The sequence below is a fragment of the Meles meles genome, chromosome 8, assembly GCF_922984935.1.
Source record: "Meles meles chromosome 8, mMelMel3.1 paternal haplotype, whole genome shotgun sequence".
Lineage (NCBI taxonomy): Eukaryota > Metazoa > Chordata > Mammalia > Carnivora > Mustelidae > Meles > Meles meles.
This window is the reverse complement of record NC_060073.1, coordinates 58,966,143-58,990,284: the sequence shown is the minus strand read 5'-3', so window position 1 is coordinate 58,990,284 and position 24,142 is coordinate 58,966,143. Positions and strand designations below refer to the sequence as shown.

Genomic DNA, 24,142 nt, shown 5'->3' with positions numbered 1-24,142 from the left:
TTCAAAAGCTTGACACCAGACTCTGCTGGCAAGATTATGAGGAAGAATAGCACTTACATGCACTGCTAGCATAAAGTCTGGAGCTAGAGGTGAATTGCCTAGGATTGTGGAAGCACCTGGATCAGGGCTACTGAAGGATTTATGAGGCATTTTATTTTATTATTTTTAATAAGATTTTATTTATTTATTTGACAGAGAGAGATTACAAGTAGGCAGAGAGGCAGGCAGAGAGAGAGGAGGAAGCAGGATCCCTGCTGAGCAGAGAGCCCGATGTGGGGCTCAATCCCAGGACTCTGAGATCATGACCTGAGTCGAAGGCAGAGGCTTAACCCACTGAGCCACCTAGGTGCCCCTCATGAAGCATTTTTAGAAATTATTGAGAGCAACCCTGGGCTAGACAATCAACAGCTCTAATATATAGAACTTCACCTGTACACCTGTATATAGAACTTCCTGAGCTTCTTACCTTCTGTTTTCCCACAGTAGAAAAACCCTTCCTTGCCCTCCAGAAGTATCCAGTGAGTTCCATGGTCTATAAACTAGTCGTCCTCAGGATTCTATTTTGCTTCAGATTCATCACTTTTTCTCTACTGTTGTTTAATGAGTGTTGATGAACAGCTAGACACCAAACTTCAGTAGTATTATCATTGTCTAGTTTTGGTCCTTCCATCTCTTCCTGGAAGATAGCTTTCTTCAGGGTTGTGTGTTCTCAAAGCGGGTATGTGGCCACAGAATGATCTGCTGGTAGCTGTCCTCATCAGGCTGGTCCTCACAAGCCTCTATTGGCACTCCTTTTACAAGAATGATTTTCAATTGTTTCACCATGACTTAGAGAGTTGTACAGGATCAAAAGGAGGAGGGGATTTTCCTACTACAGAAATAAAATGCAGAGATGGCTTTTTCACAATGGGTTTGCTGCCAGAACACAGGTGTCATGAAAACCACTGCTCAACCTAAAACAGAATGGGGAAGGAAAAGACTCATATCAACATTGTTGTCATCAGGCACGTAGATTCGGGCAAGTCTACCACTACTGGTCGTCTGATCTACAAATGTGGTGGGATCAACAAAAGAACTATCGAAAAATTCGAGAAGGAGGCTGCTGAGATGGGAAAAGGCTCCTTCAAGTATGCCTGGGTCTTGGATAAACTGAAAGCTGAATGTGAATGTGATATCACCATTGATATCTCCCTGTGGAAATTCGAGACCGTCAAGTATTATGTGACCATCATTGATGCTCCAGGAAACAGAGACTTTATCAAAAACATGATTACAGGCACATCTCAGGCTGACTGTGCTGTCCTGATTGTTGCTGCTGGTGTTGGTGAATTTGATGCAGGTATTTCCAAGAATGGGCAGACCCGTGAGCATGCCCTTCTGGCTTACACACTGGGTGTGAAACAACTAATTGTTGGTTAACAAAATTGCTTCCACTAAGCCACCCTACAGCCAGAAGAGATACAAGGAAATCGTTAAGGAAGTCAGCACCTACATTAAGAAAATTGGCTACAACCCTGACACAGTAGCATTTGTGCCAATTTCTGGTTGGAATGGTGACAACATGCTGGAGCCAAGTGCTAACATGCCTTGGTTCAAGGGATGGAAAGTCACCCATAAAGATGGGAATGCCACTGGAACCACACTGCTTGAAGCTCGGATTGCATTCTGCCACCAACTCGTCCAAATGACAAGACCTTGCGTCTGCCTCTCCAGGACGTCTACAAAATTGGTGGTATTGGTACTGTCCCTGTGGGCCGAGTGGAGACTGGTGTTCTTAAACCTGGCATGGTGGTCACCTTTGCTCCAGTCAATGTTACAACTGAAGTCAAGTCTGTTGAAATGCACCATGAAGCTTTGAGTGAGGCTCTTCTGGGGACAATGTGCGCTTCAATGTCAAGAACGTATATGTCAAAGATGTTCGCCGTGGCCAACTATATGTAGAAGAATGAAACTCGACCATTCTCTTACACCGTACACAAAGATTAACTCAAAATGGATAAAAGACCTCAACGTGAGACAGGAATCCATCAGAATCCTAGAGGAGAACATAGGCAGTAACCTCTTTGATATCAGCCACAGCAACTTCTTTCAAGATATGTCTCCAAAGGCAAAGGAAACAAAAGCAAAAATGAACTTTTGGGACTTCATCAAGATCAAAAGCTTCTGCACAGCAAAGGAAACAGTCAACAAAACAAAGAGGCAACCCACGGAATGGGAGAAGATATTTGCAAATGACAGTACAGACAAAAGTTGATATCCAGGATCTATAAAGAACTCCTCAAACTCAACACACACAAAACAGATAATCATATCAAAAAATGGGCAGAAGATATGAACAGACACCTCTCCAATGAAGACATACAAATGGCTATCAGCCACATGAAAAAATGTTCATCATCACTAGCCATCAGGGAGATTCAAATTAAAACCACACTGAGATACCACCTGACACCAGTTAGAATGGGCAAAATTAGCAAGACAGGAAACAACATGTGTTGGAGAGGATGTGGAGAAAGGGGAACCCTCTTACACTGTTGGTGGGAATGCAAGTTGGTGCAACCACTTTGGAGGACAGTGTGGAGATTCCTCAAGAAATTAAAAATAGAGCTTGCCTATGACCCTGCAATTGCACTGCTGGGTATTTACCCCAAAGATACAGATGTAGTGAAAAGAAGAGCCATCTGTACCCCAATGTTTATTGCAGCAATGGCCACGGTCGCCAAACTGTGGAAAGAACCAAGATGCCCTTCAACGGATGAATGGAAAATGAAGATGTGGTCCATATACACAATGGAGTATTATGCCTCCATCAGACAGGATGAATACCCAACTTTTGTAGCAACATGGACGGGACTGGAAGAGATTATGCTGAGTGACATAAGTGAAGCAGACAGAGTCAAGTATCATATGGTTTCACTTATTTGTGGAGCATAACAAATAACATGGAGGACATAGGGAGATGGAGAGGAGAAGGGAGTTGAGGGAAATTGGAAGGGGAGGTGAACCATAAGAGACTATGGACTCTGAAAAACAACCTGAGGGTTTTGAAGGGGCGGGGAGTGGGAGGTTGAGGAACCAGGTGGTGGGTAATAGGGAGGGCACATACTGCATGGAGCACTGGGTGTGGTGCAAAAACAATGAATACTGTTACGCTGAAAATAAATAAATTAAAAAAAAAAAGATGTTCGTTGTGGCAATGTGGCTGGTGACAGCAAAAATGACCCACCAATGGAAGCAGCTGGCTTCACAGCTCAGGTGATTATCCTGAACCATCCGGGCCAAATTAGTGCTGGATATGTACCTGTGCTGGATTGTCACACCTCACATTGCTTGCAAGTTTGCTGAGCTGAAGGAGAAGATAGATCGTCGTTTTGGAAAAAAGCTGGAAGATGGTCCCATGTTCTTGAAATCTGGTGACACTGCCATTGTTGATATGGTTCCTGGCAAGCCTGTGTGTGTTGAGAGCTTCTCTGACTATCCTCCTCTGGGCCGTTTTGCTGTTCGTGACATGAGACAGACGGTTGCAGTGGGTGTCATCAAAGAAGTGGACAAGAAGGCAGCTGGAACTGGCAAGGTCACCAAGTCTGCCCAGAAAGCTCAGAAGGCTAAATGAATATTATCCCCAATACCTGCCACCCCAGTCTTAATCAGTGGTGGAAGAACGGTCTCAGAACAGTTTGTGTCAATTGGCCATTTAAGTTTAATAGTAAAAGACTGGTTAATGGTAACAATGCATCGTAAAACCTTCAGAAGGAAAGGAGAATGTTTTGTGGACCATTTTTTTTTTTTGGGTGTGTGGCAGTTTTAAGTTATTAGTTTTTAAAATAAGTACTTTTTAATGGAAACAACTTGACCAAAAATCTGTCACAGAATTTTGAGACCCATTAAAACAAAAGTTTAATGAGAAAAAAAATGCAGAGATGAAGAGAGTAGAACTCAGAGTGGGAGGTGACTATATTTACATGTACTCACTATGTGCTCAGTTTTGAGTCAGATATTGAATGAATGCAGACATGCTGATAGTTGTCTTTCTATGAGTTTCATATCTTGACTCCCTGAACTTCCCACAACCTGAGTTCTACACCAAGCTCCTCTCCTACAAGTAGAGATGGGAATGTCAAATTCAACACACAGAGAGAGCATGGGAGTGGGGAAGCCCAGTATATGAGAACAACTTAACTGCCTTAAAGTTAATTTTATGAACAAATAAAAATGTGTTGATAGCCTTCTAATGACCTCCACAATGATATGTATTGTCTGTATTAGGATGGATTTCACTAGTGAATTATATACATAATTGTTATTTACTATTGTATGCCAATCGGAATTACTTGATGCTTTTTCTTTTATACTGCTTATGTATTACTCCTATAATCAAACATTTATAATCAGGACAAAAACAAAGGAAGACAGGAATATGCAGAAAAGTGACTATAAATTATTGATCCTGGTGATGGTGTATTTTACATTAGAAATCAAATGGCTTGTTCCAGTTCTAGTCAGCCAAAGGAAATAGTGCTTTCATAACAATTATAATTCACATGTTGCTCCAAACAGCCCTGCATGCCATACATATTCCTTTAGTTAAAGACTCCAAAATACAAATTTTATCACAGTGCTAGATAAATTGAACTTCAAATTTTGTCTTGATTATGAAGAAATATTTTCTGGGAAAAGGTGCTTATTAAATAGATATTGGTTTTAAATAATGGTGAATGTTGATTACACAGAATGTAATGCTTTTTGAAAGAAGTACAGGGATTTCTTGGAAGGAAATACTAGGAATGAGAGTGTCTGAGTATGGAAAGCCACAAAGATGCACACATAAAATTTGAGGATAGAGATCAAGTAACAGGGAAGGTGCCAGAGGACTAGGCGTCAAGAGAAAACAGTGGTAGGAAGTAAGCATAATGACTCGACCCATATGGGACTGTGGGTTTGTTGGTGGAGTCAGAACCCAAGAGCCCTGGGGCCTTGGAATAAAAGTGACCTCCTAAGTCTCACAAAGATAATCACTCCGTAGTCTAATCTGTAAGTCACTAAATTTCCTCCAGTTATGGATTCCATTTCTGCTTTGAAAGATTTAGTCTGAAGCTGATGACTGATTTTGTCATATGTGAGGTGAGATTCTAGGAGTAGGGGAGAGTTGAGCTAGATAATAGAAGGCCTTATAGGCCCAAGGTAATGGAACTGATTTTGAATGTTGGAATGTGAGGATCTTTGTTTGGAGTCTTGTGAACAGACTGTAGAGGAGAGCAACAGCCAACATTTGGACAGATAGGGCAGAAATAGATGGTAGGTTCTCAAAGGACTTTTAAAGTGTCATTTGGATTCCAGAAACTGAGTGCTCAAAGGAAAGTCTTGCTTTGGTCACTTACCTTAAATCTCTCTTACCTGGTCTTCCTTCCCTCCTACCTCCCCTCCTACTGCCCTGTTTGCCTTTCCTTCTAAGCTATGCTTTAGGTACATTGATGAAAGGACATGCCCCATCCATCAAGGAAGTCAAAGGTTGTTAGAGATGCTGGATAGAGAAGAAAGTCATTCCTGATTAATGAGACATGTTTTCTAATATTTAGAAAGCTGGATCATGTAGGCAAAGCCCTGCTATGCTTGGCAGATTCTTAGAAATTCCAGGTGAGAGGGGCAGGGAAAGGACTCAGCAGTACAAAGCAGGGTGATGTCTAGGACAGGCTCAGGAAATCTTCTTTTGGAAGGAGACCTGAGGGATAGTCTTTTAAAATAATTTGGAGTTGGGGATGCCTGGGTGGCTCAGTTGGTTAAGTGACTGCCTTCAACTCAGGTCATGATCCTGGAGTCCTGGGAATGAGTCCCACATTGGGCTTCCAGCTCCATGAGGAGTCTGCTTCTCCCTCTGACCTTCTCCCCATCATGCTCTCTTTTGTTCTCTCTCTCAAATAAATAAAGAAAATCTCTAAAAAAAATTTGGAGTTGAACGAGCAGCTGTTCTAGGCAGCTGTTCCAAAGGCCATGTTCTCCAACCCCTTGGCTTTCCTCTATGACTGTAAACAAAGCCAATCTCCTTGGCTGTTCCTTTTCTCAAAGATACCCATCAGGGGCGCCTGGGTGGCTCAGTGGTTTAAGCTGCTGCCTTCGGCTCAGGTCATGATCTCGGGGTCCTGGGATCGAGTCCCGCATCGGGCTCTCTGCTTGGCGGGGAGCCTGCTTCCCTCTCGCTCTCTCTGCCTGCCTCTCTGCCTGTGATCTCTCTCTGTCATAAAAAAAAAAAAAAAAAAAAAAGATACCCATCAGTTTCTGAAGGACTTTCTCTTTCCCTGCTTCTGATTGTGTTTGATCTCCAGCTCTGTTCTTTCGTCATTAGGTCTATGGGGTTCTCATTGTTTTGGGTGTCACTTGCCACTTTTCTGTTTCTTCTAGGATTGTGGCATTTCTTAGAAAAGTATTATTATAGTATCTGACCATGCAACGTACAGAAGGCAATTGTCCATTGGAGGAAAAATCTCTATCAGACTATCTATGCCTCCTTAAATGCCAGTGTCCCTAAACTTTGCTCTCAGGAGAGTGGAGTTAGTTCATTTGAGCCAGTCTGTGTTCTCTCAGAGGGTAATTTGGTGCCCAAAGAAGGGGAGTATTTTAATTCAGAAATCAAGTGAGAGAGACAGAGAAAGAGGGAGGGAGGGAGAGAGAGAGAGAGGAAAACAGAACTTGTATGAGTTACAAATTTGTTAGGTGAAGAGCCTAGGTACTCTATTAAGATTTTTAAAAATTTTTTTTGAGTATTATACATACAGTTTAAAACCTCAAAAATCCTCTGTCTTTACCATAAACAATAGTTTCCCTACCCCATCTCACAACTGATTCTTGCTCCTCAGAAAAACCACTTTAACAGTTCTATTTCTTTTATTATTTACCTCCATATATACATTTATATTGTTATTTCTTGATTCTTATTTTAAGATCACTTTTTATGTCATACACTGGCCTTTTTGTAAGGAAGATGGGCATTTAGCTTTCCTGCATGTAAACCCCTCCCAACCAAATACATACATGCACATTCAGACACACACAAATCTCCCTTTTCTGGATTTTATTAAGTGATATATCATGATTTTTAAGAAGTGTATTGATGTTTACACTATTGTGATTATAATAACTGCATTATACAGTGACATGTGGTTATATTTCTATTCTTGAACGAAAATTTTTTTTTTCCAGGAGTAAATTATTGTCTATTTTTTGTTTGTTTGCGTAACTTTTATGTGGCTTACTTTGCACTAGAAATATATTAATTACATTTCAAAACAATCTTTTCCTTTTTTCTCTTTGATACTTTCCTTTAGGATCTCTACTCCCTTGATCCAGTCCAGACTCATGATACTCCAGGCCTCAACACAGTGACTGACCTTCACCGCTATTTGAGGAGGTCTCTCACTTCCTCACAGCCTATGCCCTCTCTGGCATTATAGCACTTTGTTTTAGCAACTTTGTTGGAGCCCATGTTTCTTCATTTTTGGTTCATTCCCTTACTTTGGTGGTGTTTATCACCCAATAAATTCTTTGAAAGGCTTAATGGGAGGTCAGTCTTTTGAGATCTTTGAGGGTCTTAAAGAACTTTTTTACTCTTACAAATTTTTTATTTACTTGGGTGTAAAGTTCTGGATTTTGAATCATTTGGCAGAAAGTCTCCTTGAATAAATCTCATACTACACATAGCACCTCGACTCACTTTTTGGAGCCTCATTCTTAAAATGAATTGGAAGATATGGGTATATGGTATGTAAGCTAACACTACCAGGCATAAATAAACAGAAGTTCATGAGGTTTCATTTTGTTCAGTATGTAGCCTTTAATTTTACCCTGTCCTGGACGTGGTTGGGGTGGGGGTAGTATGCTAAGAGTCTCCAGCCTTAACTCCATCAGAGAATAAACCTCCAGCATTCTGAAGGAATGTGGTACCTCGATGGACAGTTTGGGAAAGAGGATCCAGGGGTCTAGTTGATTTTTATATAGATTTTCAACCAATAATCTTCTTTAAAAAGCCCATCCTTATCTCTCTTTAGAAAATTTCCTGATACCTTTAATTTTTGAGATGATCTGAGTTCTGAAGTGAAAATTAACTTGATTTTTGTTTTCTACTCAATCCTATTAGTTTTTTAAAAAAATTTATTTATTTTTTCAGCATAACAGTATCCATTGTTTTTGCACAACACCCAGTGCTCCATGCAATATGTGCCCTCCCTATTACCCACCACCTGGTGCCCCCAACCTCCCACCCCCGCCCCTTCAAAATCCTCAGGTTGTTTTTCAGAGTCCATAGTCTCTTATGGTTCGCCTCCCCTTCTAATTTTTTTTTTATAAACATATAATGTATTTTTATCCCCAGGGGTACAGGTCTGTGAATCGCCAGGTTTACACACTTCACAGCACTCATGATAGCACATACCCTCCCCAATGTCCATAACCCCCTCCCCCTCTCCCAACCCCACCTCCCCCAGCAATCCCCAGTTTGTTTTTTTTAAAGTTTTTTTAAATTAACATATAGTGTATTATTTGCCCCAGGGGTACAGATCTGTGAATCATTATCAGGCTTACACATTTCACAGCACTCACCATAGCACATACACTCCCCAGTGTCCATAACCCAGCCACCCTATCCCTCCTCCCCATGTCCCAGCAACCCTCAGTTTGTTTCATGAGATTGAGTCTCTTATGGTTTCTCTCCCTCCCAATCCCATCTTGTTTCATTTTTATCTTCCCTACTCCCCACAGTCCCCTGACCTACCTCTCAGCTTCCTCATATCAGGGAGATCATATGATAATTGTCTTTCTCTGACTTATTTCTCCCAGCATAATACCTTCTAGTTCCATCCACATCATTGCAAATGGCAAGATTTCATTTCTTTTGATGGCTGCATAGTATTCCATTTTGTGTGTGTGTGTGTGTGTGTGTGTGTGTGCGCCACATCTTCTTTATCCATTCATCTTTTGATGGACATCTAGGTTCTCTCCATAGTTTGGCTATTGTGGACATTGCTGCTATAAACATTCGGGTGCACACACCCCTTTGGATCACTACCTTTGTCTCTTTAGGGAAAATACCAAGTAGTGCGATTGCTGGGTCATAGGATAGCTCTATTTTCAAATTTCTGAGGAACCTCCATACTGTTTTCCAGAATTCAGGCCTATTAGTTTTATCCCATGTGCCTGGTCAGTAGTCCTCTATCTGCTCTCCAACTGTCCCTTCTCTGTTATTCTCTCTTCTTCTGCTTTTTATGTTTGATGTTTTTGTTATTTTAACTGATGTTTTAACAGGTAGTAGGAGGAAACAGTAGTAAACACAGGCATTTAATTAGATATATTTAATCAGAAACCTCAAGGAAAACATTTATATGTAATCTGCATTTCTCTTTGTCTCTGCTAGGTGAAATTAAAGTCCACATTGGCTTGACTCAGAAATGGCTAGCTTCAATCACACTGGTGTTAACCATGTAGTCTTCTACCTGTTGGGCATTCCAGGCCGAGAAGACCTACACATGTGGATTTCCATCCCCTTCTTCATCTCCTATGTCTTTGCTCTCCTTGGAAATGGTCTGCTCATCTTCATTATCCTCGTCAAGAGCAACCTCCATGAACCTATGTATCTTTTTCTCTGCATGCTGGCTGGAGTTGACATTGTCTTTGCCACAACCACAGAACCCAAGGCATTGGCCATTTTCTGGTGCAATAGTAGGGAAATCTCTCTTAACAGCTGCATTGCCCAGCTCTACTTCCAGCATTCCTCCTTTATTTCTGAGTCAGGCATCTTGCTAATGATGGCATTTGACCGCTACATCGCAATATGTTATCCACTGAGATACACCATGATACTCCCCCACTCTCTGATAGGGAAAATTGGGGTGGCCGTTTTCATGAGAGCACACTGTACAATTTTTCCCATGATATTTCTTCTGAAGAGGCTGACTTTTTGCAGAAATAACATCCTACCACATACATTCTGTGAACACATTGGCTTGGCCAAGTATGCCTGTGATGATATCCGTGTAAATATCTGGTATGGATTTTTTGTTTTAATGTCAACAGTGATCCTAGACATTGTCCTCATTTTTGTTTCCTATACTCTGATTCTCCGTGCTGTCTTTCATATCCCTTCCCGAGATGCTCGCCACAAAGCTCTCAACACATGTGGTTCCCATGTCTGTGTCATCGTCCTTTTTTATGGGCCTGGGATCTTCTCTGTTCTCACTCAGCGCTTTGGCCGTCACATCCCGCTACATGTCCATATCCTGTTGGCCAATGTCAGCATGCTTGCTCCACCTCTGCTGAATCCCTTCATTTATGGGGTCAGAACAAAACAGATAAGAGACCAAGTGCTTTATGTATTGTTTCCAAAGCAGAAATAACTGGAGAGGGCAGAGACTGGTTTCTCAGAAACTCTGGTCCTTTGTGAGATGGCCTTTCACAGCAGTGAACCAGAGAACTAGAAATGAATCCGCAGCAAAATAGCTCCTTGAATTATGGGCCTGTGGAGAAACTTAGCTAAGACTGTCAGACTTCCCCCCTAATCAATCTGTTCTTAGATTGATTCTTAACCCACAGTGCCTGTGGGTTGCCTGAGATAATTACAGCTCATTATTTGGGGAAGGGACCGCTTTCTCTGTAGTAATCATGTATAACTCTGTAATATTCAACTCAATTTTGGGAACAGACAGTATAATATTAAGTCTCATTTAGATAAACAGTTTTCTGTCTTGAGCTATGTCAAGTCCTGAGACCTCTCATCACATGCCTGGACACCTATGTAAACCCTTCATCCCTTCATATGCTTTCTCAAATTATCATGGGCATTAAGAGGACTTAAGTCAACTGTACTTCTAACTTTTGACATTTTGGGAGTTGTTTCTCAAAAATCATCCCCCTCAGATGGTACAGAACAAATTCAGACTTCCTTTCCAGCAATACTTTCCAAATTACTTTTACACAGTCTGTGCTTCAGTCTCAAGGAACTGTCTGTCTCTAATTTCTCCATGTTCAGTCATGTTGTCTTGGTACATTTTCCCTAAGGGATTCATGTGCCTGGAATGACCTCTCCTGTCCTTGATCTTTTATTTTTAAAATATTAAAAAAAATTTAAAAATCTGAGAGTGTACACAAGTAGTGGGGAGGGGTAGAGGGAGAGAGAGAAGCAGACTCCACACCGAACAGGGAGCCCAAAGCAGGGCTCAATCTCAGGACCCTGAGATCGTGACCTGAGTCTAAGGCAGATGCTTAATCTACTCAGTCATCAGGTGTCCCTGTCCTTGACTTTTTAATAAATTCCCTTTATTCCTCTTTCAAGGTCTAGCTTGGTGCCATCTACTCAGTGAGGTCATTATAACCACCTCATCTCAAATAGAGATATGACTTCCTCCATGAGGTGATAATATATTGTTTTAATTCTTTTGAAAACATTTACTTCGTTTTTTTATGTAAGGATTCCATAAAGAAATAAGAAAATGAAAATTGCATATGATCCCACCACCCAAAGAAATTTACTGTTATCGTTTTGGTATAGAATCTTCCAGATTTTATACATAACTCTAACTCCAACAACTGTAACCATACACACATATTCAGAACTTAGGCATGATTCTGTAATTCAATATTATCATACAGGCCCATAGTGTAGCTATTTTTAAATGACAGTACATTTGGAAATCTGTTAATGACTATTTTGTCTTTTAACCATTTACTTAAAAAGCATGCTTACATTCTTTTTTTTTTTACAATAGCTGAGGTAGTATTCATCCATTTAATTAATTAATTAATTAATTAATTTTAAAAGCTGTCGTTCATTTGAGAGAGAGAGAGAAGGGGAGAGAGGGAATGAGTGATGGGGTGGGGCAGAAAGGGACAGAGGCAGAGGGAGAAGCAGACTGCCCACTGAGCAAGGAGACTGATATTGGGCTTGATCCCAGGACTCTGAGATCATGACTTGAGCAAAGGTAGATGCTTAATGAACTGACCTCCAAGATGCCCCTCATCCTTTTATTTTTTTAATACTTATGTTTTTGTAATCATTAACAGCATAAATGCTATGCTAGGGACATTTTTGTATATAACATTTATCTATTTTTTGTGCATTAAGCTTTGCATATTTTCAGCCTTAAAAATAATTACTAGGTTAGGGGTATGAAGATTTTAGTCTTCTCTGGCACATTGAAAAAATGCATCTAGGGAAGTTATTAATTTTCATTCATCAGAAATACATGAAAGTGCCCAAATTTATTGTACCCCCTACTAGTATTTAGTAAGTAGTTCTATTTTATAAAAATCTGCCACATGACAGAGTAAAACCATTTTTCAATGTTCTTTAATTTGAACTTATTTAATTAATAGATACATTGGATAATTGTTATGGATATTCTATTTCTTTGTGGATTAATAGTAACAACCATTTATTGAACCTACACAAAACTTATTTCATACTTTATCTAATTGAATCTTCACATCAAACTTGTTATTGATTTTATTTTACCCACTTTGCAGATGTAATTTGAAGCTTAGTGAGAACATATAACTTCCCCAATGTATTAATATTTATTGAGAGTATTTTCTCAGGTTGTTTTAAATTACAAATTCTGTAATTTTCTTTGAATGGTTTGGTTGGCTTTTGTTTTACTTAAAGAAATAGAGTATGAAATATTTTCAAATCCATCTTTCTTTTCCTTTTGGTTTTATTGTTTTAATCTTAGAATATTTTCTTCAGGGGCGCCTGGGTGGCTCAGTGGGTTAAAGCCTCTGCCTTCGGCTCAGGTCATGATCCCAGAGTCCTGGGATCGAGCCCCGCATCAGGCTCTCTGCTCTGCAGGGAGCCTGCTTCCTCCTCTCTCTCTGCCTGCCTCTCTGCCTAGCTGTGATTTCTCTCTGTCAAATAAATAAAAAAATATTAAAAAAAAAGAATATTTTCTTCAACCTCTGATTTGATTATTTTTATATATCTTCTAGTTTCTTATGGCATACTTTCTATAGTTAATCTTTCAAGAAATATATTAATAAATTAAGCAAAAGAAAACAAACTTCAATGACCAATAATAAGAAAACTGGGGCATGATTGTTAAATTTTAGTATGTTTTTCAGTTTTTATATGATTATGCCTTTCTGACTATATGATATAGTTAACTTTTTTCTGTAACATGTTTGTCACTCAGTAAAATGTTAGAAAACAAATTTTCTAATGTTTTATGAGTTAAAGAACAGGTAACACAAGCCTATTGTACTGTTCAAACCTTCTATATACATACCAATAAAAAATGATTCAGTAATTATTGGGGAAAAGAGTTAAATTCCTCACAGTGATTATTTGGCAGTTTTGTGTAATTCTTGTAATTTTTGTCTCTGAAACAGCTGATCTTTGAAACACAACAGTTTTGAGATTGTTAGTATACTGTTCAGTAGGCTATTATTATAGCTACATAGGTTTTCTATTGGTTAGTGATCTTTTAGTGACCCATTTATATGTTTTACTCCCAAGCATTTTGTGCTCATGATTTAAGTTGATGTTCTTTAAATGTAAAACTGGATTTTTTGTTTCCATATCTGATAATCTTTGAGTTTTACTTCTATGCATAGTCAAATTTTCTTTTTTATTTCAAATTTCTTTTTTATTAGTTCCAGAGGTAGAACTTAGTGATTCATCAGTTGCATATAACACCCAGTGTTCATCGCAAGTGTCCTCCTTAATGCCCATCACCCAGTTACCCCATCCTCCCACTCTTCTCCCCTCCAACAGCCCTCAGTTTGTTTCCTAGACTTCAGCATCTCTTACAGTTATATTTCTAATGAATTTAAGATCCTGTTTTAAGAAGTTGATTCATCTGTCTCTATTCTGCAAATTGTTTAGCCTGTCTTTTTGCAACAAGTATTGGGGCGCCTGGGTGGCTCAGTGGGTTAAAGCCTCTGCCTTCATCTCAGGTCATGGTCCCGGGGTCCTGGGATAGAGCCCCACGTTGTGCTCTCTGCTCAGCAGGGAGCCTGCTTCCCTTCCTCTCTCTTTGCCTGCTTCTCTGCCTACTTGTGATCTCTGTCTGTCAAGTGAATAGATGGGATCTTTAAGAAAAAAAAAGGAAAAAAAATTAACAAGTATTTTTTAGAATAGTTTTAGGTTTATAGAAAAATTGAGTGGAAAGTACGTATTTCCCGTATACATCCTTACCTCCTAGATTTGCCTAGAGTTTCTCCTATTGCATTTGTGTGATACATTTTTTACAATTAATGAGCCAATACTGATACATTGTTAATAAAATTCATAGTTTACATTAACATGTACTCCTTGTGTTACACACTTCTATGGGTTTTGAAAAATGTATAATGACATATATTCACCATTACAGTATTGTACAGAGTATTTCCAATGCCCTAAAATACCCATGTACCCCCTATTTGTCTTTCTCTTGCTCTCCTTGAACTCATGGAAACCACTAATTTTTTTTTACTATGTTTAGTTTTGTCTTTTCCAGAATGTCATAAGTTTGGAATCCTACAGTGTATAAACTTTACATGCTGCCTTCATTCACTTAGTGTTATACACTTAAGGTTCTTTCATGTTTTTTGGGGCTTGATATGTCATTTCTCTATATTACTGAGTAACATTCCATTGTACGAGTATACTAGAGTTTGTTTCCTCATTCACCTGTTCAGAGATATTTTGGCTGCTTTCAAGATTTGGCAGCTATGAATAAATCTTCTATAACATCTGTGTGCGTTTGTGTCGATGTAAGTTTTCATCTCTTTTGGTGATTGCTATATCATATGAAAAGAGTATGTTTAGCTTTTTAAAGAACAGCCACATTGTTTTCCAAAATGGCTGTATCATTTTGCATTCCCACCAGCAATGAATGAATCTTGTTGATCCACATCCTCACCAGCATTTGGTGTCGGTGTGTTGAATTTTAGCCATTCTAATAGGAGTATAGTGGTATCTCATTGTTTTAATTTGCAATTTTTAAATGAAATATGATTTTGATTATCTTCTCATCTGCTTATTTCCACATCATGGGTTCTCCATATCAGATTTCTCATATTTTGTTTTCCTAGACAGAACATATGCTGCAGATTTTACCCCAAAATCATGCTTTCGAGGACCATGGTTATGAATGCTCATGGTTATCTTCCTTAGGTGGAGGGATTATTCTTTGACAGGAGAGATGGCTCCTCCAATAAGGAGGAATGGGTGGGAGCAGATGCAGATATGTTCTTATGTTCAGTTTCTTGAATTTATGTGTTTCCAACTGCTTTTTTTCTGATTTAGTAGGCAAGGTTTTTTTTCCAAGCATAAAGAGCTAGGTTCTGGAATCAAGGTTGGAGTTTTGAATATACATATGAAATATTAATTAGGTGGAGAGATTTAGGTTAATTAGGTGCAGAGATTAGGAGGTGAGATTTAGCTGACTTGAGCATATGTGTAAGGTTGCTAGGCTCTGCTAATAGTCTAGGTTGGTAATCATTTTAGTGGCACCATTTTGCTCTCCGGGTGACTAGCCAACTATGGTTTTTGTTTTGGTTTATAATAATGTTGAGATGGACTAGATAGAATGGAGAAAAAGATTTGAAGGTATTGATGGAAAACAAACTGACTGGTGGGGGGATGGATTAGTCCAGTGATAGGTATTAAGGAGGGCACGTATTGCAATGAGTACTGGGTGTTACACGCAAACAACGAATCATGGAGCATTGCATCAAAAACTCATGATGACTAACATAGCGTAATGAAAAAAAAGATTTGAAGGATTTGAGCATCCTTAAAGGTATTATAATGAAGGGCAACAGAACTTAAAAGTTAATTAAGAATGGAAATCATACAGAGTGGGTTGGAGGTTAGAAAGGAAATGGTGGTATTGATTAGCAGGTTTGGTGAGATTAGTAAGCAGATAGAGTCAGCATAGAGTTGGGCAAGTAATTGTGGCTAGGCAGTGGGATGTTTGAATTAGTAAACTTGGAGTGGAGAAAAGGTGTTTTGGGAATGCATAACGAAATTAAAGTAAAGGAAAATGCAATTGAAATCAGAGGAGGAAATGGGAGCAAGAGCACAAGGTAAAGAAATGGTTTTCCAAATGAACATTGAAATCCCTATGACATGAGTGTAAAACATGCATGCATTTGTTCATGAGGGTATCGAGAGAATCTTGAGACTGCTTTGAGGAATGGAGAAGGTAGATAACATTATCTCAAAGAAGCGTTAGTTCGTACACTAAAGTGAATGAGCACTAGTATGGAAAAAATTTTTAAAGAAAAATTTCTATCAATAATAAAAATACTACATGGAAATAGAAACATTGCCATAACAGTTCCTTCTTTGAAATATCAAACATTTAAATAATCTAGGAAAAATGCAAATTTATATGTAAATATGTTCATTATGGAATATTTTTTAACAAAAATAGCAGCTTTATAAATGTATTGTAGTATGTCACTAATGTGGACTATTTAGCCACTCAAATTTTTCAGGGAATATTTATAGACTACTATGTGGCATTGCATCAGACTGGAGACACATGCAGCTGAATTAAAGGAGCTACATGGCTGATAGAACATTTGTTACAACTGGGGACATTTATTACCAATTGTAAATTCAAAATTCCTGTATTATGAAATAAAGCATGCAACATGTACAGTTTTATCTTACCATATATAAATCCATGAATAAGGGAGAAAAAAATCTTGGAAGATCATCAATGAAAATGTTCTATTGATAATCCTTGGATGTTGGAATCAAAGGATTAGTCCTATATACAAAATGATATAAATAAACTTTCTGTGCATTTGATTTTATTAACATTTTATCATGGCATGATCAACATAGCACTTAATACATATTGATTGAATGGGTGGTGAAAGAATAAATGCATGTTTGAGAGAATCTATAGGATTCTAGCTCCTAATATGCTTCTGTGCCTTCTGGAAGTCAAGAATGAAAAGGATGACCTAGAGTGAAGTGTGGGGCCTTGATGAAAGTCCCTAACCACAATCCTATCCTCTGCCCTGCCCTCTCCTTTCTAAAACCTCTCTCTCCTCCTCTGCTCTCCCAAGTCCATACAGCCTCTTGGATACTTTTTAGAGGGGGCTTCTGGTATTCAGGCAAGGGAGGGTTAAGTGCTTACTGTTATGTCACTGGCAGTAGTGGAAATCCTAAGGGAGAAGAGAGTCACATGAATAAGTTCGTGGTCCCCATGATATTTCAAAGATGCTCAGATGCAGTTCCTCTTTCAGCCTGGTCCCCCGGCCACTGCACAGAGTCTCCTGGTTGTGGGAACACGCTGCCCTCCGGGCAGGGGCATGGCTTCTGTCTATGGTTCCTCAGGGCTGTGACAGACAGTTTGGGTGAGGAGAGATGTAGGTTGGTATTGACTCAGGATAGCCTGGTTCCTCTCTGGGCTCTTCTGTTCATAGGCATCAGTGGTGGGGTCTGACTGAGCATGGGGATAAAGAAAAACACTGAATTTATTGTTGACATATATTGGAAAAATGATGGGTTGCCTTCATCATTTGGTAACCCTTTAGAGGCTGTATTTGGAATTCTCCATCCCCTGACAGCACAGACAGAGAGGAAAGACCAAAATGTTTCCCTAGATGCTTTGTGGCATAGTGGAAATACTAGTGGAAGGAGAGGCAGGAGACCTTCTTGACTCATTTTCTCTATGAACTTGGGAAAATTGCCTTTCTGTCTGTGGCCTTGGCAAAAGGCTACATGATCATTCTAAAGCCTGGGTTGGTAAAATTTTTTTTGTAAAGGGCAAGAGTAAAAGTCTTAACCTTTAAACATGGTCTCCATTGCAACTACTCTGTCCCACAAAAGTAGTCCTGAGCAATATGGAAATATGGTGAATGGGTGTGTTCCAATAAATTTTACTTACAAAAGCAGGTGATGGGCAAGATTTGGCTCACAGGCTGTAGTTTGATGACCCCTAGTGTAAAGTGCCAACTAGAATTGATTTACCCAAACATGAGTCAGAGATCTAAAATATTGAGTGGAACTGGTGACGCGGGAGTGTTGTCCTATGGTTGCATTTCTGTGAGAGTCCTTTCTTCTGGCAGTGGTAAGGGCTATAAGCCTGGAGACAGGGGTAAGAGTGGAATAGTCTCTGGAAGCTCCACCTCTCAGAAGAAACTGATTTCATGTGAGGAGAATCAGTGTGCTGAATGAAGATGGCAAATTTATGACCTAGATAAGTCGTAACTTACCTCTGTGGGAGTGAGTTTGAGTTTGGTTAATGACTGTGTGAATTTGGGTGGGTATGTCTGTGGAGAAAAGTTTAAAAGTGTGTATGTGTGTGTTAATGTGTTCACAGTGAGGGGCTATTTGTATCAATAGTGAAAATGTGTGTTAGTGTATAAATCTTCATCAAAATTGTTAAGACTGAATATGCACGTGGTGACTATATAAATGAATGTGTATGATAATATGCACCTGAATGGAAGATTGTGGTCTGTATGTGGATCTGTTGCAGGCGCAACTAGAATCGAATCCCAGGGGGTCTCGTTCTAAACCCCTGTGATTTTTTTCTATATTACATTGTCTTGCACGCCTTACATATTGTGGAATAGATAGGATTAGAAGAGAGTGGGGAGGAAGCCAAAGGTGGCTTAGGTAGTAAAAAATAACAAAATGGAAGTTTTTAAAGATAATGGAAGCTTTGATTCTAATAATCTTGAATTCAAATATCAGCTTAGCTATTAGTTGTTTGAGGAATTTCTTGTCTGAGAGTCAATTTCTTCATGCATGAACTTGTGTTACACTCAATTTCATAGATTTGGTGTGATGATTATAAAATACCTAACACTTTTTATTTTTTTAAAATAATTTTTTATTTTTTTAATTTCTTTTCAGTGTACCAGAATTCATTGTTTATGCACCATAACACTTAATAAGTATTTAATGATCACACAAAAGTATTGACAGAAATTGGAGATTCCTAATAGCAAATTAAAAGTAACATTAGATTTGGCAACTGTGATATGATAGATTATTTTAGAGAAGGAAAGAGCGGCATATTGGGGTTTTAAGAATAGTGGCTTTGGGTAAAGATTAGGGGATGGTAAGAGGGTAGAAGGAGAGAGAGCACGTTCTTCTGTGAGACAAAGGTGAAGGGGAATGAGATAGTTGAACATATTTTCACATGATACAAGAAGCTAACAGAGAGGGAGAGTTTGAAGTTACTAGAGTGACAGATTAGTGGGGAGAGGCTTAAAGAGAAAGTTGGGGTCCAGCGTGGATGGGGTCCAGCGTGGATGGGGTCCAGCCAGATGGATGGCTGAGCTTTGAATAAGGGGAAAAGGTGATTCAAATATAAATTTGTAGATGGCAGAGTGAGGGTGGGAAATTTAAACGAATGAAAAATAGTTGTTTTTATTGTCTTTCTTTCACCTTAAGCCAGGAGGAAGGAAAACACAATCCTGGTGAAGGGGACCAACGTGGATTAGGGCAGATATGAGTGACTCTAAGGATGGCATGGGTAGCCAAATTCTAGCTCCACAATTTACTGGCCAGGTGACCTTGGGTAGGGTACTACTTAAACCCTATAAACTCTGCTTGCTCCCCTATCAGTAAAATGAGGGAAATGATTGCATTTATCTTAATCACCACAGTGTGAGATAATGTGTATGCAGCCCTTAGTACAGAGCCCCTCCTAACTGACTGATCTGTCTCCATTTTCCAACCTGTCTCCTCCCTTCACCACCCATCTTACACAAAACTGAGAGAGAGAGAGAAAACACTACTTAAATTGCTAACTTCATCATGCCATTCTCTCACCACAAATCCTTCAGTGGCTCTTAACTGCTTCAATATAAATTCTAACCTCCTTACACTGGTACTCAAAGTCCTCAGTGATGACCCCTACCTCACTGCATGACATTATTTTCTACCATTTTGTATCACATCCTCTTTGCTCTGGTAACAGTGAATCATAATTTTCCTCTAAGCTCCATGTCCCTCTAGATCTCTTGGACTTTGTTCATGTTATTCTCTCCTCACATGACTTTATTTGATAAAACATTACTTCGTCAAGGTTCCACTTAGAGTGGTGCCTTTTAGAAAACCTTTTCTGAACTCCTGGGAAGCTCTCCATGTTTCTACAATTCCTTGTGTTTAACTTTTCCTTTACACTATCTGTATCATTTAGATATTTTACTTAGTTGTCTCCCCCAAGTAGGTTCCCTAAGGAGCCATGGTAGGTGGTCAGCAAGGCTTGTTAAATTATTGTCAACTGTGACCAGTTTCCTATCGAGATGCATATTATATTCTGATAGTCAAAGTGGAAACTCCAGTATTTGTTATTCACAGCTCTTAACTGTTTATAACAACCCAAGACTGAGATCTATGGCATTCTAGAGCTGGAACAACTCTATTACAGATTAAATAATACAATTTCTCCCCAACATTAAATTTAAGGTACTTAAAGAGAGACCCAGAGCAGGGCAGTAATTTTACAGAGATCACATAGTGCATAGAATGTCAAAGAGTTTTAACCCACGTTTCTGGACCTTCTGACTAGGATTCTTCCCACAGCTCGTCCAGTGAAAAATGATCTTTTCCTACCTCCCCTACCTCAACTGTATTCACCTTTTTTTGGCAAAAGAGAAGAGGTGAATGCAGATCTTGTACATCAACACCAGGTGACTTGTCCTGGGAATGGCAACCCTCAACTATACTGGTACCAGCCACTCATTCTTCATTCTGGTGGGCATCCCTGGCCTGGAAGACCAACACATGTGGATTTCTCTTCCTTTCTTTATTTCCTACCTGGTTGCTGTCCTTGGGAATAGTCTCCTTGTCTTCATCATCATCACTGAACGTAGCCTCCACGAACCCATGTACCTCTTCCTCTGCATGCTAGCTGTGGCTGACCTCATCCTGTCTACTACCACTGTGCCCAAAGCCCTGGCTATATTCTGGTTTCATTCTGGGGAGATCTCCCTTGATGGCTGTGTCACTCAAATCTTCTTCATCCATGCCACCTTCATTGCTGAATCAGGGATTCTCCTGGCCATGGCATTTGACCGCTATGTGGCCATCTGTTACCCATTGCGCTATACTGCAGTGCTCAGTCGTGCAGTAATCATAAGAGCTGCCCTGGCTGTGGTCATGAGAAGCTTCTCTGTGATACTCCCAGATGTGTTCCTGGTCAAGAGACTGCCTTTCTGCCATAGCAATGTGCTACCACATACCTACTGTGAGCACATGGCTGTTGCCAAGTTTGCTTGTGCTGATATTCATGTCAATGTCTGGTATGGCTTGTCTGTTCTCCTCTCTACTGTAGTGCTAGACGCCTTGCTCATCTTGGTTTCCTATACCCTCATCCTCAATGCAGTCTTCCGCCTCCCTTCCCGAGGAGCTCGGCAAAAGGCCCTGGGCACATGTGGCTCCCACCTTGGAGTCATTTCCATGTTCTACTTGCCTGGCATTTTTACAATAATTACCCAGCGGTTTGGGCATCATGTTCCCCTCCACACTCACATTCTGTTGGCCAATATCTGCATGTTAGCTCCTCCCATGCTGAATCCTATAATTTATGGGGTTAAGACCAAGCAGATTCGAGAGCGTGTGGTCAGTACTTTTCACAATGGAACCATGCTGAGTCTGTGTGACTAATCAGGTGGTATGTTTACCATGATAGGGCCTCACATTTTCTTCCCCTGCTTTGTATTGCCTTATGAATTAACGGTTCTATTGATTGTGAAAAAAGTGATACATTATGACTTTGAAAGATAGATTGCCATATTGCTTTGAGAGGGGTAGTGTTTAGAAAAGAGCATGAGCTTTTTTGGATATCAAAGTACAAGCAATAAAAACAAAATAAACAAGCAGAACTACATCAAACTAAAAGCTTCTGTATACTAAAGGAGGCAACAACAACAATAAAAAAACAGGCAACATATGGAATGGGAGAAAATATTTGCAAATCATGCATCTGACAAAGGGTTAATATCCAAAATATACAAAGAACCCATACAACTCAATAACAAAACTCAGTGGCAAAAGAATAACATGATTAAAACATGGACAAAGGAAATGAATAGACTTTTTTTTTTCAGAGAAAACCTACAAATGACCAGCAGGTACATGAAAAAATTCTCAACATCACTAATTATCAGGGAAATTCAAGTCAAAACCACAACGAGATATCACCTCACACCTTTTAGCATGGTTTTTGTAAAAAAGACAAGAGATAACCTGTGTTGGTAAGGGCCTGGAGAAAAGGGAGCCCTTGTGCACTATTAGAATATAAATTGGTATTAAAAGTATAGATTGCTCTAGGCAGTATAGACATTTTAACAATGTTTATTCTTCCAATCCAAGAGCATGGAACAGTCTTCCATCTTTTTGTGTCTTCTTCAATTTCTTTCATGAGTGTTCTGTAGTTCCTCGAGTACAGGTCCTTTACCTCTTTGGTTAGGTTTATTCCCAGGTATCTTATGGTTCTTGGTGCTATAGTAAATGGAATCGATTCTCTAATTTCCCTTTCTGTATTTTCATTGTTAGTGTATAAGAAAGCCACTGATTTCTGTACATTGACTTTGTATCCTGCCACATTACTGAATTGCTGTATGAGTTCTAGTAGTTTGGGAGTGGAGTCTTTGGGGTTTTCCATATAAAGAATCATGTCATCTGCGAAGAGAGAGAGTTTGACTTCTTCCTTGCCAATTTGGATACCTTTTATTTCTCTTTGTTGTCTGATTGCCGTTGCTAGAACTTCTATTACTATGTTGAACAAGAGTGGTGAGAGTGGGCATCCTTGTCGTGTTCCTGATCTCAACGGGAAGGCTGCAAGCTTTTTCCCATTGAGGATGATATTTGCTGTGGGTCTTTCACAGATAGATTTTATGAAGTTCAGGAATGTTCCCTCTATCCCTATACTTTGAAGCGTTTTCATCAGGAACGGATGCTGGATTTTGTCAAATGCTTTTTCTGCATCAATTGAGAGGACCATGTGGTTCTTCTCTCTTCTCTTATTGATGTGTTCTATCACACTGATTGATTTGCGAATGTTGAAGCAACCTTGCAACCCAGGGATGAATCCCACCTGGTCATGGTGGATAATCTTTTGAATGTGCTGCTGGATCCTGTTTGCTAGGATCTTGTTGAGAATCTTTGCATCATATTCATCAGTGATATTGGTCTGAAATTCTCCTTTTTGGTAGGGTCTTTGCCTGGTTTGGGGATCAGGGTAATGCTGGCTTCATAAAAAGAGTCTGGAAGTTTTCCTTCTGCTTCAATTTTTTGGAACAGCTTCAGGAGAATTGGTGTTATTTCTTCTTTGAAAGTTTGGTAGAATTCCCCAGGGAATCCATCAGGTCCTGGGCTCTTGTTTTTTGGGAGGTTTTTGATCACTGCTTCAATCTCATTACTAGATATCGGTCTATTCAGGTTGTCAATTTCTTCCTGGTTCAATTTTGGGAGTTTGTAGCTTTCCAGGAATGCATCCATTTCATCTAGGTTGCTTAGCTTATTGGCATATAACTGTTGGTAATAATTTCTGATGATTGTTTCTATTTCCTTGGTGTTAGTTGTGATCTCTCCCTTTTCATTCATAATTTTATTAATTTGGGCTTTCTCTCTTTTCTTTTGGATTAGTGTGGCCAATGGTTTATCGATCTTATTAATTCTTTCAAAAAACCAGCTTCTAGTACACTGTTGGTGGGAATGCAAGTTAGTGCAGCCACTTTGGAGAACAGTGTGGAGATTCCTGAAGAAATTAAAAATAGAGTTTCCCTATGACCCTGCAATTGCACTGCTGGGTATTTACCCCAAAGATACAGATGTAGTGAAAAGAAGGGCCATTTGTACCCCAATGTTTATTGCAGCAATGGCTACGGTCGCCAAACTGTGGAAAGAACCAAGATGCCCTTCAACGGATGAATGGATAAGGAAGATGTGGTCCATATACACAATGGAGTATTATGCTTCCATCAGAAAGGATGAATACCCAACTTTTGTAGCAACATGGACAGGACTGGAAGAAATTATGCTGAGCGAAATAAGTCAAGCAGAGAGAGTCAAGTATCATATGGTCTCACTTATTTGTGGAGCATAACAAATAACAGGGAGGACATGGGGAGATGGAGAGGAGAGGGAGTTGAGGGAAACTGGAAGGGGAGATGAACTATGAGAGACTATGGACTCTGAAAA

At 39.5% G+C, this 24,142-nt stretch overlaps 2 protein-coding genes and 1 pseudogene across 2 annotated transcripts; all 3 read left to right on the top strand.

The window, feature by feature from the left end:
• Positions 1-959: 959 nt before the first annotated feature.
• On the top strand, positions 960-3,721 carry LOC123948881 (annotated as a pseudogene).
• Positions 3,722-9,434: 5,713 nt separating this feature from the next.
• LOC123948880 (olfactory receptor 52B4-like) lies at positions 9,435-10,379 on the top strand. Its single transcript, XM_046016034.1, has one exon. The coding sequence runs from the start codon at positions 9,435-9,437 to the stop codon at positions 10,377-10,379; it is 945 nt and encodes a 314-aa protein (XP_045871990.1).
• Positions 10,380-20,644: 10,265 nt separating this feature from the next.
• Positions 20,645-21,740, top strand: LOC123948879 (olfactory receptor 52B4-like). Its single transcript, XM_046016033.1, has one exon. The coding sequence runs from the start codon at positions 20,645-20,647 to the stop codon at positions 21,602-21,604; it is 960 nt and encodes a 319-aa protein (XP_045871989.1). The 3' UTR covers positions 21,605-21,740.
• Positions 21,741-24,142: the final 2,402 nt, after the last annotated feature.

Excerpts from the sequence above, each read along its gene's own strand:
- LOC123948879 (XM_046016033.1), top strand. The coding sequence starts at position 20,645 with ATGGCAACCCTCAACTATACTGGTACCAGCCACTCATTCTTCATTCTG.
- LOC123948880 (XM_046016034.1), top strand. The coding sequence starts at position 9,435 with ATGGCTAGCTTCAATCACACTGGTGTTAACCATGTAGTCTTCTACCTG.